This window comes from Spea bombifrons, chromosome 13, assembly GCF_027358695.1.
Source record: "Spea bombifrons isolate aSpeBom1 chromosome 13, aSpeBom1.2.pri, whole genome shotgun sequence".
Classification (NCBI taxonomy): Eukaryota; Metazoa; Chordata; class Amphibia; order Anura; family Pelobatidae; genus Spea; species Spea bombifrons.
The window spans coordinates 4,077,377-4,093,501 of record NC_071099.1 but is presented as its reverse complement, the minus strand read 5'-3'; the positions used below and the strand labels follow the sequence as shown (position 1 = coordinate 4,093,501).

The 16,125-nt window shown below is 37.5% G+C and overlaps 1 protein-coding gene across 2 annotated transcripts; it reads right to left on the bottom strand.

The window, feature by feature from the left end:
• Window positions 1-373: 373 nt before the first annotated feature.
• Window positions 374-12,054, bottom strand: TNNC2 (troponin C2, fast skeletal type). Of its 2 annotated transcripts, none has more exons than XM_053452978.1 (6): window positions 11,952-12,054; window positions 2,766-2,820; window positions 1,419-1,562; window positions 1,019-1,133; window positions 756-892; window positions 374-653 (listed from the first exon to the last, which is right to left on the bottom strand). In XM_053452978.1, exons 1-6 carry the CDS (start codon window positions 11,952-11,954, stop codon window positions 622-624), a joined length of 486 nt encoding a protein of 161 aa, XP_053308953.1. In that variant the 5' UTR covers window positions 11,955-12,054; the 3' UTR covers window positions 374-621. The 2 variants fall into 2 exon arrangements, with proteins under 2 accessions (XP_053308953.1, XP_053308952.1); XM_053452977.1 differs by lacking the exon at window positions 11,952-12,054 and adding an exon at window positions 3,211-3,314.
• Between the last annotated feature and the right edge of the window lie 4,071 nt (window positions 12,055-16,125).

Below are 16,125 nucleotides of genomic sequence, written 5' to 3'. Positions count from 1 at the left end.
CTCGCTAAAATCACTGTATACCAAAAAGGGAAAGTAATCTGCATGTAATATTTCGACTGTAAATGTGATAAAAATAATATACAAATTAAAAAGAGAAGTGTGTTTTGGCAATGGTTCTTTTTAGAAGTTGCACTTATATTCGCATGTTTGAGCGGCGCTTCTACAAAGATCATAATGGCAATTGCCTTAATGAAACTCTGGGACTAGCTTCTTTGTATCCAAGCTGACACCAAACTGCACCGCTAAAATAAATATTTTGCGAGTAATTTAAAAGCGGTGAAATACAGTGTGCATATAAACGCGTTTCCATCATAAATTCCCCAAATTCTTCTCAACACCGTCTGCTTTGGCAGGAATGCAACCTGGAGCTCTGAAAGGTTCACGAAGACTTTTAATGGTATTTTCAGTTTTATAAATAACATTTGAGAAGAAGAAAGAGAGGTGACGAACGTGGAGAGAAGGAAAAGTCTCTCCACAGACAGTAAAATGGACAACTGATGCAAAATGGGATTCAAGAAATGTAGGACAGAGCAGAGCAACTTGCGCTATCCTGCAGCGGGTATAAGACGCTGTGTAATATACAGGTCAGCGTCACAGCTCTCCAGAGGAATGTCCCACAGCTTATTGTACACCTTCCATCATCTTGAGGAACTCTGCAGACAAAAGAACAAATTTGGTGAACATATTATGCCATTAATCTAAGGACGGGTGCTATGATGCTATACTTTCACTGTTTATATAATAACTAAACATACCATCAAAGTCAATTTTTCCATCATTGTTTTTGTCTCCATCCTTCATGAGCTCCTCAATCTCCTCATCTGTGATGCTCTCTCCTGAGGAGCGCAAGATCTCAGCCAATTCTTCACTGTCAATGTACCCGTCAGCATTCCTGGGGAAGAAAGAGAGACCATCAGAACCAAAGCAGTCACTGTTATATTATACCCATGTTCCTTAAGAAGCACAGGCAGCTGGGAATCAGAACAAGATAGACAGGATAGACAAATGTATTACTTACTTGTCAAAGATGCGGAAACATTCAGCCAACTCCTCCTCACTCTTTCCCTGCGCATCCTCTTTCATCTGGCGCACCATCATGACCAAGAACTCCTCAAAGTCGATGGTTCCGCTGCCTGTAAGTTTATGTTGCATCATTTCATTACATATTTGCTTTTCAGCACCCAACATATTACCATCACCATTCCCAGTTACTGTACAGGGTTATTTATTTCCACAGGACATGAAGGACATCTTATTAGGGTAATATTAAGTTACATGGTGCTCATCTAGACCAAGGGAGCCGTAAAGTCTGAGAGCATATATTTGCACACATTGTTCATGTTTACTGTATATATAATTGTCACTAATGTTTCACTGCATCCTCTCCTATAGTGATCACCATCTTTACCAAAACTTACCATCTTCATCTACTTCCTCAATGATGGCATCCAATTCTTCCTTGGTTGGTGTCTGTCCTAGCATCCTCATTACAGTCCCCAACTCCTTGGTGCTGATGTCACCGCCGCCATCAGTGTCAAACATATCAAAGGCAGCCTTGAACTCTAAACAAACAAACAAAGTTACTCTGTCTTCCCAACATTCAGTCTAAACCATATCTCTATTAATATTCTATAATCCTCTTTTATTAATTGCTTGGTTTGGCTTGTTTCTATAGTCTTAATATTGTTCAAATTGCCTGTCTCAGTTTTTTCTGTGACTCGAACTTTGGTACTCGTTCTACCCCCTCTTTTAAAATGGGTTTAAGCTACAGTTACGTATATAGTACCAACATATTGTGCAGGGCTCACAAATTAAGTTAACATGTTTAAACTAGCAGAAGATGTGGAGAGCCCTGTTTACTATTTACTGCCCCTTTCAATGGGTATACGATTTTTTGTCACCCGATGTCACCAATGTCATTTACTTTATTTTTTGCTCCTTCTATATTCTCACATATCATGTATTCTTTATAGAAGGCAGACACATTCAAGAGGAGAAAACACATTTTTATGTGTCCCAAACATATGGATGTATATGAATGGGGTTTTGTGACACTTCTAGACACTTCTAAGACCCTCAAACTGTATACAGAAGATAACACATTTACAACAGATATTAAGCTTGAAATGCCTACACAGCTATAAAATACAAGATACATCATTTATAAAAGATACATAAATTCAACTTAAACATAATACACATAAAAACAAAGTTACTCTTACATTCAAAAGAAATAAAAACATTAGTTATATTACCATTTAGCATTCACATTAAAAGTGATCTCAACTTGAGTTGTGGGTTAGGCTTAATAAGTTGTCTAAGTACTGCATTGCCCCAAAGCTGCTACGAAGTTATAGCTGAACCTTTTAAGTATTTTGAAATAAAAATATTATGCATAATAAGTGAGGCAAGGTGCTGCTTATTAGTGTAATAATACATCCGGAGAAACATTATGGCTTAAATTCAAATAATACAGCATAACGAGACATCATTATATGGATTAAGCATAGGGCTATCCTGGACATAAAGCAAGGATGTGGGGGAAATAAAGGTTGAGGTTTAAACAGAGATGTAGAATCAGGTAGACTAGATTGGCCAGTTTCTCATTGCTTGTTGTTTGAAACTACGATAGCAATATACATTAGGAATCAGAGCTGACCCTTAGGCCTTAGTACCTCCAAACACATACATGCTATCAAGCATGGCGATACCTGGGCGTACACAAGCACACTCAAACCTAAACATTTAAATACAATTTTACATACCAGCGATCATTTCCTCGCTGAGGAAGGACCTCGACTCTAGTTGTTGGTCTGTAGGCTGCAAACCAAAGATATGGATGAATCACTACTTGAATTTATCAAGTTTGCATTTATAAAACAAAATGTACTCAAGTCAAAATAAAACATGGAGAATACAACTGGTTTGGAAGATTTATGCAGCAAATATAGCTTTCTTCTCTTGGTATCAAATGGCAAAAACATATCCACAGGGACATAACGCTTAGAAAAATATTCCTTGGCAGAATCCATGATGAAACAATCAAAAAAATCCACCCGCAACCCCAAACCAAAGAATAACTGAGATAAAAAATTTAAAGAGTCCAAACAAAAGAGTATGAAACTGAAGTTCAAAACAGTTTAAGTGGAATTGAAAATGTCAAAAATGCAAAGTATTGCTCGTATAAACATCTCCAGGGCACAGACTGACCTGCGGCATGGTGGCTAGAGACACAGGGCTTCGTCACAGCTCTATGTCCACAGATGACTGAACCCCAAGTGTTTGCTGCAGGTGTCCAGAAGATAAGTGCTGGTATAATTAGCTGAGTCTTTCGGGCACCTTATAGGGAGTGGATCTCAGAAGAGGATTACATTTCCTCAGACATGAGACCCCTAAGCCTGCCAGAGACCGAAATGGACAAGATGCTGCCAAAGTACTAAATATACTCTTTGCAGACAGAGCAACTTATTCAAAAGAATGCTCTTGGATTTCATCTTAAGGTTCTACCTCAGATTTGGGGTCCAGGGTATTTAGTTGTTTTGATATTCTTTTCATTCATCCAAGAATATGATTAAAAGTATGTCTATTTACATAGAAGTATAACTATAAGCCTGTTCCAAAGTATATAGATATACTTAGTAGGTAATTTACTACAGTACACAAATAATGATGTAAAAGATAGCTTCAAAATAGAGTAGCAGCTACTACTACATTAGGGCCAGTCCTTGATCAGATATCACCCCACCAAGAATCCCCACGCACGCTGTTACTTTTTACACCTAGAACACCGGTGTAGGCATAGACCCCTTTGTGCCCACCCAGGCCCCTGCTGAGCTCCAGACAGCCTCCAGACCTCCTTCTACACATCTTTTAGATTATAAGCGCTTTTGAGCAGGACCCTTCTTACCTCATTTTTTTTTGTAAGTTAAATTGTTATGTTATGCATTACTTGTTATATCCTGTTTACCCGTTCTACATGGCTGTGGAATATGATGATAAATAAAACTATAAATAATAATAATAATGATAATGAGACACAATTTCTTGTCTGACTGATGGTGCCCCTCATGAAAGCAGATACCCCAGGCAGCTTCTTGAGTTGCCTGCAACTAAGTCTGGCCATGATCTACACAGATCTAAAGACGCATAAGTCCCTTCCACTTTTGTTGTTTTTTTTAACCTGTGTGTCATGCTTGGATATGAAAGATGTCTTGCAAGGGTTCAGTTTACCTACAAACATCTCATGTATGTGAATAGTCAAGCTATATAAGGGTCAATCTGCGACCCTGGACACAAATTAGAGAATTAAGTTTCAAACGTCCTTACAAGTAGTTTCAAAGTCATCTCAACAAATGTTATATGTATGTCTGTGTATATATATATATATATATATATATATATATATATATTTTTTTTTTTACATGACCACAAACTTTTGAATGGTAATATATATATATATATATATATATATATATATATATATACACACACACCTGCGAAATTTGGAACTGTAAGGGTTTCGTCCATAGACTCCACGTGAAGTGCCGCTGTATCAGCATGTTAGCAGCATGTTAGCAGCCTAATGAGTATCTTAGGATGCCTAAACCAGCTCATGCCAATTATTATTGACTTATACAGAACCATCATATCCTGCAGTGCTGTACAATGTGTGGATGTACAAATTTGTGGGGAGAAACTATAGAAATATAAGGACTGTCATATTTAGTGTTTTCATAGATGTCAATTTAAAAGTTTAATAAAAAAACCAAATGCTGTTACGTGGCTTTACTATGAGCCTTAAACGTGCGAGATCTGTGTGATGTTGTATGGTTTAACATGCAAGTTTGTTTTAAAGAATAGCACACGTATGTTCATGCATTAGCTCAGTTCAATTGTAAAACACACAACATTAACTAAAATCCCACGCTAAAGAATACCCTTTTCTCTCCTAAATTTTGGAATGAATGGGATGTATGTGGATTTCTCTAAATAGGATCGTACCAATGCTTAGCATTGTGTATTACTGGCGTTTTAAAGTGACGGTCTAATGTCCATAGAGCCTCACCAACAAATAATGTATATTAAGGTACTTTGTAAGTACTTTAATACACATTATTTACTTGTAAAACGAAAAAAAAATTGCTTATTTTCTTTCATCCTTTTCTCCAAAATACCAATATAAATTAAATTTAAATCATGCTACATTGGTCTGCATGAAACTACCATGTATTATACCAAGCCCCTTGGGAGGAACTTTATGACCTCAGCCCATAGTTTGTGACCTCAAGTGCTGGCATCATGGAGATCATTGTGGGTGGGGAGTGGAGGAGGGAGCTTTATTCACAACTTTGGATCATATCTTAAGTAAGTTGAAATGTGTATATATCGTACAATGCTGCATAATATGGCATGCTTTGGGCTTATTTGTATATATATTGTGTTAATTGGGATTATCAACTTAATTAACTAAAAGCTGATTTTGCAAAGTAGGCACCTAAAACTTTTCAAACTTGGTGGACATTATAGGCACATTAAACTATGTGGTTATGGCTCGAAGCAGTCCTCTGGAGGTATGAACTAATGTATTACAATATTAATATTTTTTTCAGATATTTTCTGAATGTAGATGAATTGTTAGCCGGTATAATCAGTCCATTAAATATCATTGATAGAACTTCACTACTAAATAATCTATTGTTGGCACTAAGCTTAATAAAATAAACAATTCAAATTCTGATCTTTGTTGGAGATGCCACATAGAAAAAGGTGGCTATTTTCATAATTGGTGGGAATGTAGCAAATTAGATTCAATTAAAATAGTTCTGAAAAATGTACTTAACAAAGTATTTTTTTAAAAAAAAATCACAATATCTACAAACTGGAATAAAATTATAAATATATTCCATGGTAAAATATAATAAATTAAATTGAATATCAATATACAATGGAATTAGTTTTTTCCTTCTACTAGCCAGATAAAGAGTTACCATTGTATTTGGCGATCCAGGGCAAATTATTTAAGCCAAAGTATTGATAGTTCTCCCTTACCTTAGTCCCCCAAATGGGAAGGTCCATCTCCGCCATCTACCTCGGAAATTATTTTGTCATTTTGTATGTGTGATGGTATGCATGTTCAGTAAATAAGAAATTTAGAAAAGGGATAATAGCACTAAACAAAATATTGAATGTCATAAATAAAATAAAATATTAGGTAGTTTTTTCTGAATCCTGAAATTTTTACAATGTTTGTTGAATGCTCCTTTGTATTATGTATTATGCATTTATGTATATATATTTATTTATTTACTTTTTTTTATCCATTCATCTTTTCTTTCCTCCTGAATTCTGAAATTTTTACAATGTTTGAATTTATTTGTATTATGTATTTATGGATACTTATTTATTAACTTATATATTTTCCATTTTTTTTCTCTACCTTGCTACCAAATAATTACTTTTTTTTGCATTTTTGTACTATACCCATTGCTTGTAAAAAGAAAAGAAATAAAATTCCAATTTATATTTTTTGAATGCAAAACATAATAAGCATTACAATACCTCAAACTATATGACGCCAAAAAGATGGAATTAGTTTATCACAGCTCAAACACGATATTGTTATTTCCTACCCTTGTGCTTCTACTGGTATTGCCTGATCTAAGTACCGGGGGTGTGGAAATAATATGAATGCTGCTATATCAATCTAACTAAAATATTTATATAAAAAAACTAGGGTATTACTGGTGATTTCAGTGTTTGGACACTTCTGTGACAGTTTTTCTTAGGATCATTTATTACTGTTAAAAACTGTAGAAATACATTAGGTGTTAGAGGCATTTACATTATATGTGTGTGTGTGTGTATATATAAATATATATATATGTAGAAGCATTATTAAACACTCAGCCACATCTACCAGACAAGTCAGAAGGCTTTTCCAGAAGGCTTGTTTTTTCCCCAGAAATCCCATGGTGCTGCCACAACCACAAGGAATTCTGGGTAGGCGCATGCAAATAAGGTCAACAATAATCACCTTTTGCCTCTATATCCATTTTATACATGGATCCCTTGAAGGTAAATGCCCGCTGTACAAGACAGCCTTTATATATATATACATATTCACATACATCAACTACAGTAGGCTCTTAGGTTGCCTTTCGTTTGTGGTCCTGCAGAGGGCGTTTCTCACCGTGTTTCTTGAACATGTTATCACTACAAATGTGATGTGTATTGGATGTGATGTAAAAGGGCAGAAGGGATAGCAATGCTTTATAAGAAATGGACTGCCATCTGGTGGCATTTGTCGCAGCTATTATGTTGGTTATCAAGTGTTTGCATTTTCCTTTGGTGATCAGAATAGTCATCATGTGCTATATGAATTTCAATTAAGCAAATATGCTCTTCCTGTGTCAAAACTTCATTCATTCTGTGACCTCAAAGGTCATCAAATTAAAATTCTCCCCAACTGGCCTATTTACGCTCAGCACAGCCTCAGCAGACTTCATTAAAAGGCACTACATGTGATGTCATATCCCAGTGCTCAGGCCTAGGGCAGCAGGTTTTAGGAGAGGTATCCTTAGGAAGGGATCATCCATGCTGCTGGATTAGCAAGGTAGACGCAGTGGGGACTCATAATTAGGTTCTGGGTTTGGGATGCGTGTTCTCTCTTAGGTCAGAATACTTCATAAATGCATAATTGAGCAGAGAAACCAGTAGAACCAACGGCCCAATCGACAGGAACGTTCCACTGGTTGGAATGATGAAAATACCACCTTATCCCAGTATTGCTGTTATAAATAATCATTTATGTGCAGTGGTAGCAAATATTAGAAAATGTATCTTGAACTCCAACTCTTTTTTAATACTGTTAAGATTAAGACATATTCACAGAAACATGAGAAATCTGTTTCATACAATTTAGGTCCAAGACAGTCATTCAGAAGTGGTGTGTGTATTGTACTTAACATTTAACATGTAATAGATTCTGATGGACGTCCTGCACAAGAAACACTATTCAATAAGTGCAAGCCTTGCTAACCTATCATGCCTCAACATCTAGTAGTAGAACGATTGCAACTGACCGCCCTAAATATCAAATTTTTAATTGTTGTAAACCGGGGATTTTACTGTACGGGTTAATAGTCTCCTCTATTAATAGGGGCAGTAATTGAAGTTAGGACACCTGTTTCCCTCCTACTGTGCCCAAGAAGCAGCTGTCATTCTCTAGGAATAGAACTGGCAGACGTAAGGAGAAACCTTATCACCATAGCTTTCTCCATCATGCACAAACATATTTACATCAAAGCACATGGGTTCTAGAGCTTTGCATTGAGTATCATATTGCCATTAAATATCACCCAGTTTAGAAAGAAAGATGTACAAATAGCTTTATGTGTCAGCATACAGTTTCTTTCTATATTAGCACCCTGCCCCCTTGCATACTATTTTAAAGCTCAAAGCACCAGAAAACCCATCTATATCCATCTGCCAGATAAGGATTTATGACAAGGATTAAATAATAACAGAGAAGCTGAACCGTTTTAGTTAATTCCACATTGAAGTGTACTTAATAATTAGATTTTTCTAAACATCTAGCCTTACTGGTTAAATTACGGTAAATCATGAAATGACTGCATTCTGCCCGTCTACTATTTTTTTTTTTTATCATTTTTTTTTTGCAAATTCACCCCATAACCTAAGAATAAAGCTGCACTGCACCCCTCTACACGTTTATTTACGTTTGTAATTACAGTCTATGGGATATTTGGATATCGACAATTATACATGTTGCTTAAGGTTTGATGATGTTTGCATTAGTAATTGCCAGTGTGTGGTCTCTTTTATTCACCCTTCTTTTACTTGTGACTTACTATTATACTTTGTGGTCTATGTGTGGTGGCTTTTTATAAATCTGTCTGTTGCTTGTCCAGAACATTTTGTTTTTGTGTATTTGGGTTTTCGTGACCAGATCTCTTTAATCCAGAAATAGGATGTTTCGTAATTGTCCTTCTGTAGGGCTACAATAAAACCAGTCTTCTTTCACTTGAAAGTTTAGAAAACTGTACTTGTAATGCCTTGAATGATTGGAAAAGATTCTTGGGGGATATATATATATATATATACGTCGCAAATGTAAAAAAAAACAAAACACATACATGAACTGATTTATTTTATGATGTGGGCAGCTAAGGAAAAAGGATTTGCACACTACACGCATGCTAACGTTTTAACAATAAAATTGTATTTTTTTTTTGCAATAAAAGTCCTGAATACTTAACCTATTGGGAAAAAAAAATTGTCGCCCTAGAGCCAATTTCCAAAATAAAAATAAGAAAAAAGCTCTTGAGTTTAACAGAAGCTTTGGAAGGGTTTCAGAGGTTTTGGTGGGGTGCAGTAGGGCGCGGTAAAGGGCAGCTGTGGAGAGCGTGACCACGTGCGAAGGAAAACTGAAACCTTACAGAACCTTCACACGGATCCATCAGCTTCACACTGAACATCAGCTTCACAAATGCCTGCTCATTTACATACTTAATCACACTTTCACCCGAGATATTGCGACACATAGACCCTGGTACCCACAATGCAACAGTGTGCAAGGCACGATCCTACAAACAAAAGGTTCTTAAAACAAAAGCCAAAGACTACTGATCACCTTCGCCGCAGCTTTCTCAATCATCGTCGCATGCCTAGGACATCCTTTCCACATAGTTTAAATGTGCAACATAGCATACCACAGATATCTTGGTATATCTTTCAGCGCACCTCAACTTCGCGAACACTTTAAAAACACCGCTGACATGCACATCACCGCTGCCAAGGGTCAAAATGTACCGGTATTTAACATAGAAATATCAGTTTTGTTAACCAATTAAACAGAAGCTACATATGAAATGTGTAAACCTGATATGTTTGCTGATGATAGCTTTGACAGTAAGCTTTAGTAGACAGGCACAGGCTTTTAAGCTTACTTTCACTTGAAATTATATATATATTATAAAATATATATGTGTATATAAATATATATATTCCTTATTAAGATGAGATGTACATATGCTAAATGAATGGGCTTTATTAATCTGCCCCACCCTGCTGGATGCATCATGGATGAAAGGGGAAAATCCATACCATAGAATGGGAATGGAGGCTGGTTATAATAAATCACACTCAAACATCAAACGCCTATAAGTGCTCCTTTTGAACAGTACTGGGCTTATTACATAATTGTTGGTGCTATGTGAATAGATAATAGTTAATATATAGGGATACCTACATAAGGATCCCAAATGTTAGCTGCTGACACTTTGTGTGGTCATATACTAGTCTCTATAGATTCTTCCGTTTATTTATTATATATTTATCAGCTCTCTCTGGGTCATGCTACTAAATACGTACTTGTACGTATTAATATTTTATTCATTTTTTTACACACCAGTATAAAAAAAAGTAATGCAGCCATAAAAAAACCCATGTTTGGTGGATCAGTATTGCATTCTTTCCATTTGGTGAATTTCCATCTTGGATGACTACATCAGCCATAATTTTCACATATTGCTCACAAGCGCAAGTTGTACAATGCAGTGTATGGGATGCATAAAACTAATGGATGGGACACACTGCAAAGCAGCACTTTATCACTTCGGAGCAAAATGTGAAAATTCTATGTCTCCTGGAAAACTTGACCAATTGTGGTCAGCCTACTCATCTGTCAGCTCCACTGTGTGCTGTGTATGTCATCCCCCATTAGACATATTTGTGGTATCTGGCCTCTACTTTTGAACTTTAACATTACAATGTTTCCTTATCCACCTCCCTTATTCCAAAAATACAACATATAATAGCTACCCCACCAAGCTGATGTGAATAATAAAATGTAGAAAGTAATATATTACTATAGTTAAAATGAAGCAATGCACTTAATTGATATTTCTGGGCATCTTGTAATTTGTAGTTCAGAACGAGCATACACACAATTCCCAGAAGACAAAAAAGCTACTACATTGAATTGAAACCCATCAATGCCTAAACATATCTACATAACACTACAGAGACACTCTCCATGAGCCTGTCCTAAAATCACCAATTAGGATTTATACTTCAACAGATCACTCTGAGCCTATCCTAATAATCTGTAGGCAGAATAAAACAACCATCAGACTCATCTCCATCTGTGCCTGTCCTCAAATCAGCACCCAACGAGTTACACCACATTAGATATAATTCCCGCATTGTCTGAGATATAATCTCAATATGCAGCTAGACAGAAGATATAAATATAGTGACCAATAATCACGCTGAAGTACAAATAACTGTATTTCTCTAATCAGCGTGACCAATATTCATGCTAAAATACAAATAACTGTATTTATCTAATTCTGCATTTCAAAGGTGATGTTTCGCAGAGGCTACTTTAGTCTTAAAGTTACATACAAAATAGTTTGGAATCTAAATTGTCCATGATAAATTACACTTTTTATCAACCGGTCTAAAAATGACATAGCAGTAGTTTCTGTGACACACATAGAATAAAAGAAAACCTGATATTGTTATGCAGAAACTGGATACTTATTGATTAAAATTAGCTTTTTAAAAGAAATTCACTCATTTCCCAATTGTATGCAATGTCACCTGTCACATACATGACACATGCCTCTGTTATGCTGACAAATGTTACTTTTGTCAAGTCCCTGGTGATGATGGCCATTCAACAGAAGACAAATGACGGAGCCCATGTTTAAAAGTTATATCTTATGCACCCACATGGGATCTGAAGTGTCCTTATTCTGTCACAGTACTGTGGGTGCTGGTGACATTTCACATTACAGGAAACACATCTTGTCCCCTACCATTCCAGCAGACATTTGGCATCATGTCATTTCCCAGCTGCATAATCCATGGCTTGCATGTCGTGAATGTAGCCTCTGAACTCACACACCTCACCCTTGGGCACTTACCATTTTGACGGGTCACCCCTATGCCTGCAGAGAAGAAGGACGGACGGGAGGTGTCTGCTTTTCTGTACAGACCCCCAAAGCTTTGTCTTTAAAGAAGCCACTCTAATTTGTACTGTGCCCATTTACACACCTGCTCCCACTTCACTTCTGATTGGATGCCACTAACTAAAACACCCCCCTCCCAACCTAATGCCAGCTGACCCCTGATTGGAGGGACAAGCATTTTACCAAATTTAGCTTGTGCTTGTGGGAGTGGGGGTGACACAAAAATAAAAGACCAGGTAAAGAGGGAGGGGTCATTGACATGTATGAACACATGGTACTTTCCTCACTGGAAATAGTTAAAGGGAATTTCCAGCACTATTCCTCCCCCAGTAAGCTCTCCTTATGACAGTGCTTGATCCCCCGGATTTATGACAAGGGCTGCTAAGGCCAGAGAAGAATAAGTATCAAATGTCCCCTTCCTTCCACCAAGGAATGCATTATAAATAGAAGCAGCTGCAAACGTGACCAGCAATAGCACAAGAAGAAGGGGGACAATATATGCCACATACAGCACAAACAAATACATGGTCATTATACCAGAAAGAATAGACAGACTTTCACACTACATGTTTCTAGATGCCCATACTAGTATTGTGCCCAACACGCATACAGACCCTTTTTATACCATGAAATGACAGAGGGGTGCAGTTGTTGGAACTTTAATGAGGGTAGTCGATGAAGTTGAGCAAGCAGACATTGCATATTCATGATAAGTTCCCCTGAACGCTATTTTCCACATGCCCGCTACATTTAGCTATGTAGTAATCAGTGGTTGCCAATGTTTTTGTGCCAGGGAACGGGTTCTAAAATGCACAGAATCCTAAAAGACCACTTTAAGACTCTATACTATAACAATTATACGAAACCAAATGACATTTATTGAAACACAGAATACATGTATGAAGAGGAATTCTAAAATGTTGAGCAATACCATAGCAATTAACAAAATGTTTCTGAGATACTTGCTGGTAGACAGGCATTTTAATACTTGAAGATATCCATAATGAAGGCAGTATCTATAGACCCTAGAACTAGACTATTACAAGGCCTCCTCACTTTACTCTAACCAGCCCTTTAGAAAGAAATAAGTACATTTACCAGGCCTTCATATTCTATATCAATATCCAGTATCCTTTGTTTGCCAGATAAACCTTTCTGGAACTTGGTAGAAACAACTTTTGGGAGAAAGAAAGTGGATGGATGAGGTTATCCATATTGGTCGCCTCAAAATAACTCAACACACAGCCTTTAATGTCTAAACCTTGGCAACAAAAGTGAGTACACCCCTAAGTGGAGATGTCCACATTGGGCCCAATTAGCCATTTCCCCTCCCCGGGGTCATGTGACTCGTTAGTGTTACAAGGTCTCCGGCATGAATGGGGAGCAGGTGTGTTAAATTCGGCGTTATCGCTCTGACACTCTCTCATACTGGTCACTGGAAGTTCAACATGGCACCTCATGACAAAGAACTCTCTGAGGATCTGAAAAAAGAATTGTTGCTCTACATAAAGATGGCCTATGCTAAAAGAAGATTGCCAAGGCCCTGGCAAGCCTCTTCTAAAGATGATGCACAAGAAAGCCCGCAAACAGTTTACTGAAGACAAGCAGACTAAGGACATGGATTACTGGAACCATGTCCTGTGGTCCGATAAGACCAAGATAAAGTTATTTGGTTCAGATGGCGTCAAGCGTGTGTGGCGGCAACCAGCTGAGGAATACAAAGACAAGTATGTCTTGCCTACAGTCAAGCATGGTGGTGGGAGTGTCATGGTCTGGGCCTGCATGAGTGCTGCCGGCACTGGGGAGCTACAGTTCATTGAGGGAACAATGAATGCCAACATATATATATGTATATGTAATAAAACATCTACAAAAATGCGAGGGGTGTACTCACTTTTGTGAGATACTGTATGCATTGCTTAACAGAGAGATTTAACACAGTTCAGGGAAATGTACCCACTGTGATTCACTGAAGTTAAGGACAATGCCATCTAAGTGCATTAGAGTGAGTTAATTATGACTACTTTAGAGACTTGAGTGCAATTTTGGAAGGGCAACTCTATTACGTTTAAGTTCCTTGTCAGATAATCAGTATGATTACAGTACTGGATGTTCACCCTCAGAACATACTGTAGTGATACTCTGAATCAGAGATACATGATAAGAGTGCCACTGGGTAGGTTCACTATGTTAAAAATCTTGTTAAGTAATATCTCCTGTTTATGATATAACATTGTGTTAAAAGACTATATAAAAGATTTAGAATTGAGATGTCAAAATGAACTACAAAAGGCAAAAGGTCCTAGCAGCATTGCAGTATCCATACCGGGAATCCTGCTCCATCTGGAGCCTTTGCGTTTGTATGTCTATTCTCTGGACAGGAAAGCAGTATTTGGTCATGTACATATGCAGCAGTGGTCACAAAAAAGGTCTAGAATGCCAACCACAATGCAATTGGACATTTATTTTCATTAATGTAGGTGAGGCTTCTGGCCATTCATCTTACCTGCTCTGAGAGTAGGTCTGCATGTTTAATGATACATGGGATTCATCCTTTGGGAAGAAGAGGATTCTGCAGAACAGTCATAGTAGACCTATCGGGTGTATATACTTAAAATAGCAAAAATATTGGTAAAACAGGTGATGGTCTTCATTTCAATTGTGACATTAGCTGCAATGTAGTGCGAAAGTCCTAGTTTTGGGGTACTGTCCCACTCCTGCTGGTAGTGGGGATATATGAGCTTTGAAATCAAGTGCAGGCGCACTTCATTGGTTAATGGCAGAGGAGGCCCCTGCCGGCGACCAATAGAGTTGCTCTTACGGACATTTAAAATCCCGGCGCCAAAGCTGCTGCGTAGTGCGTACCACGTTAAACCCTTATTAACCCCTTTTACAAAAAAACGGCAAAAAACGAAGAACAAAACGAGGAAGGTACTTGAATATTCGCCTGAACTGAACACAGGAACGGGCAAATATTCGTGGAATACGAAGATTTTTTCCCTACGAAAACAAACAAGAAGATGAACACGAAGAGTTGGCCGTTACCCAAGTCTAGCTTCTACTCTCATCCAAAAACAAACTCAACTGTCTTCAGTTTGCCAGACACCACTGGAACTTCAAATAGATCGGATACTATGGTCAGATGAAACTGTATTGCTGAGTTCTGCAGTGCTGTTTCCATGTTTTTTTTTTTTATCTATACCATCAGGGCTGAGTTTACATGTGATTTCCAGTTGATCTATACCTGCAATGCTGGGCTTGTGTGTTCTGTTGATCTATACCTGCAATGCTATGTTTTCATACATTATTATTGTATCCCTGCAAATACAGGATTTGTTTGTCTGATTCTATGCCTTCAGTGCTACTGTGGTGCAGGAGCGGAGGGAGTGATTGCATGCTAGGGAGCGTGGAGCGGGGCCCAAGGAAATGCTTGCGTAGGGTCCAATTTTTTTCAATATAAAATGTATTGGCAGCAAAGTCTAATATTTATATATATATATTGGCAGCAGGGGCTAATATTAATAAATATCTGCAGCAGGGGCTAATATTTACAGTTGATCTATATATGCAAGTGCTGTTTACATGTGTTATTTGATCTCTATCTGAACTACAGAGAGGAAAGAAAAGAGAGGCATAGCTTAGTGAATGAGGGTGTGATTGCATGCTAGGGAGCCTGGGGAAAATGCCCATTTTATACCCAGATTTTTAGGGGTTCCTACACCCATGCTGGTGTGTGTATTTAGTCATCTATTTCCTGGCACTTTATTTTCTGTAGGAATAAATTGAACTATTTAATTCTTACTTATCCAGAGATAAAACGCCCTCCTGAATTTGCAGTCACTTCAGAGGACAAAACTTTCTAGGCCCAATAATCAGTGAGAGGAAAAGTAAATGTTTTGTGTTATTTATTTGTGTTTTATTTTATTAAAAAGGATTAGTGGCATTAAATTGTGGCTTCAGGGATCACATGTATGATGACTTTTTTTTAGAGTACTGATGCACTCCCAATACCATCACATTACATCAATATGCGTTAGAAAATCAGGAAAAGATGGGCATGGATGGTGGGCTGTTACGGTGGCGTAACGGGCCACTTGACTAGACTTGCCCCCAGGCTGCCAGCCCTCCC

Coding starts and splice junctions, on each gene's coding strand:
- TNNC2 (XM_053452977.1), bottom strand. Junction 893..1,018: donor TGTTTCCGCATCTTTGACAA/GTAAGTAATACA, acceptor TTTCTTCCCCAG/GAATGCTGACGGGTACATTG. Junction 654..755: donor TGGAAAAATTGACTTTGATG/GTATGTTTAGTT, acceptor TTTTGTCTGCAG/AGTTCCTCAAGATGATGGAA.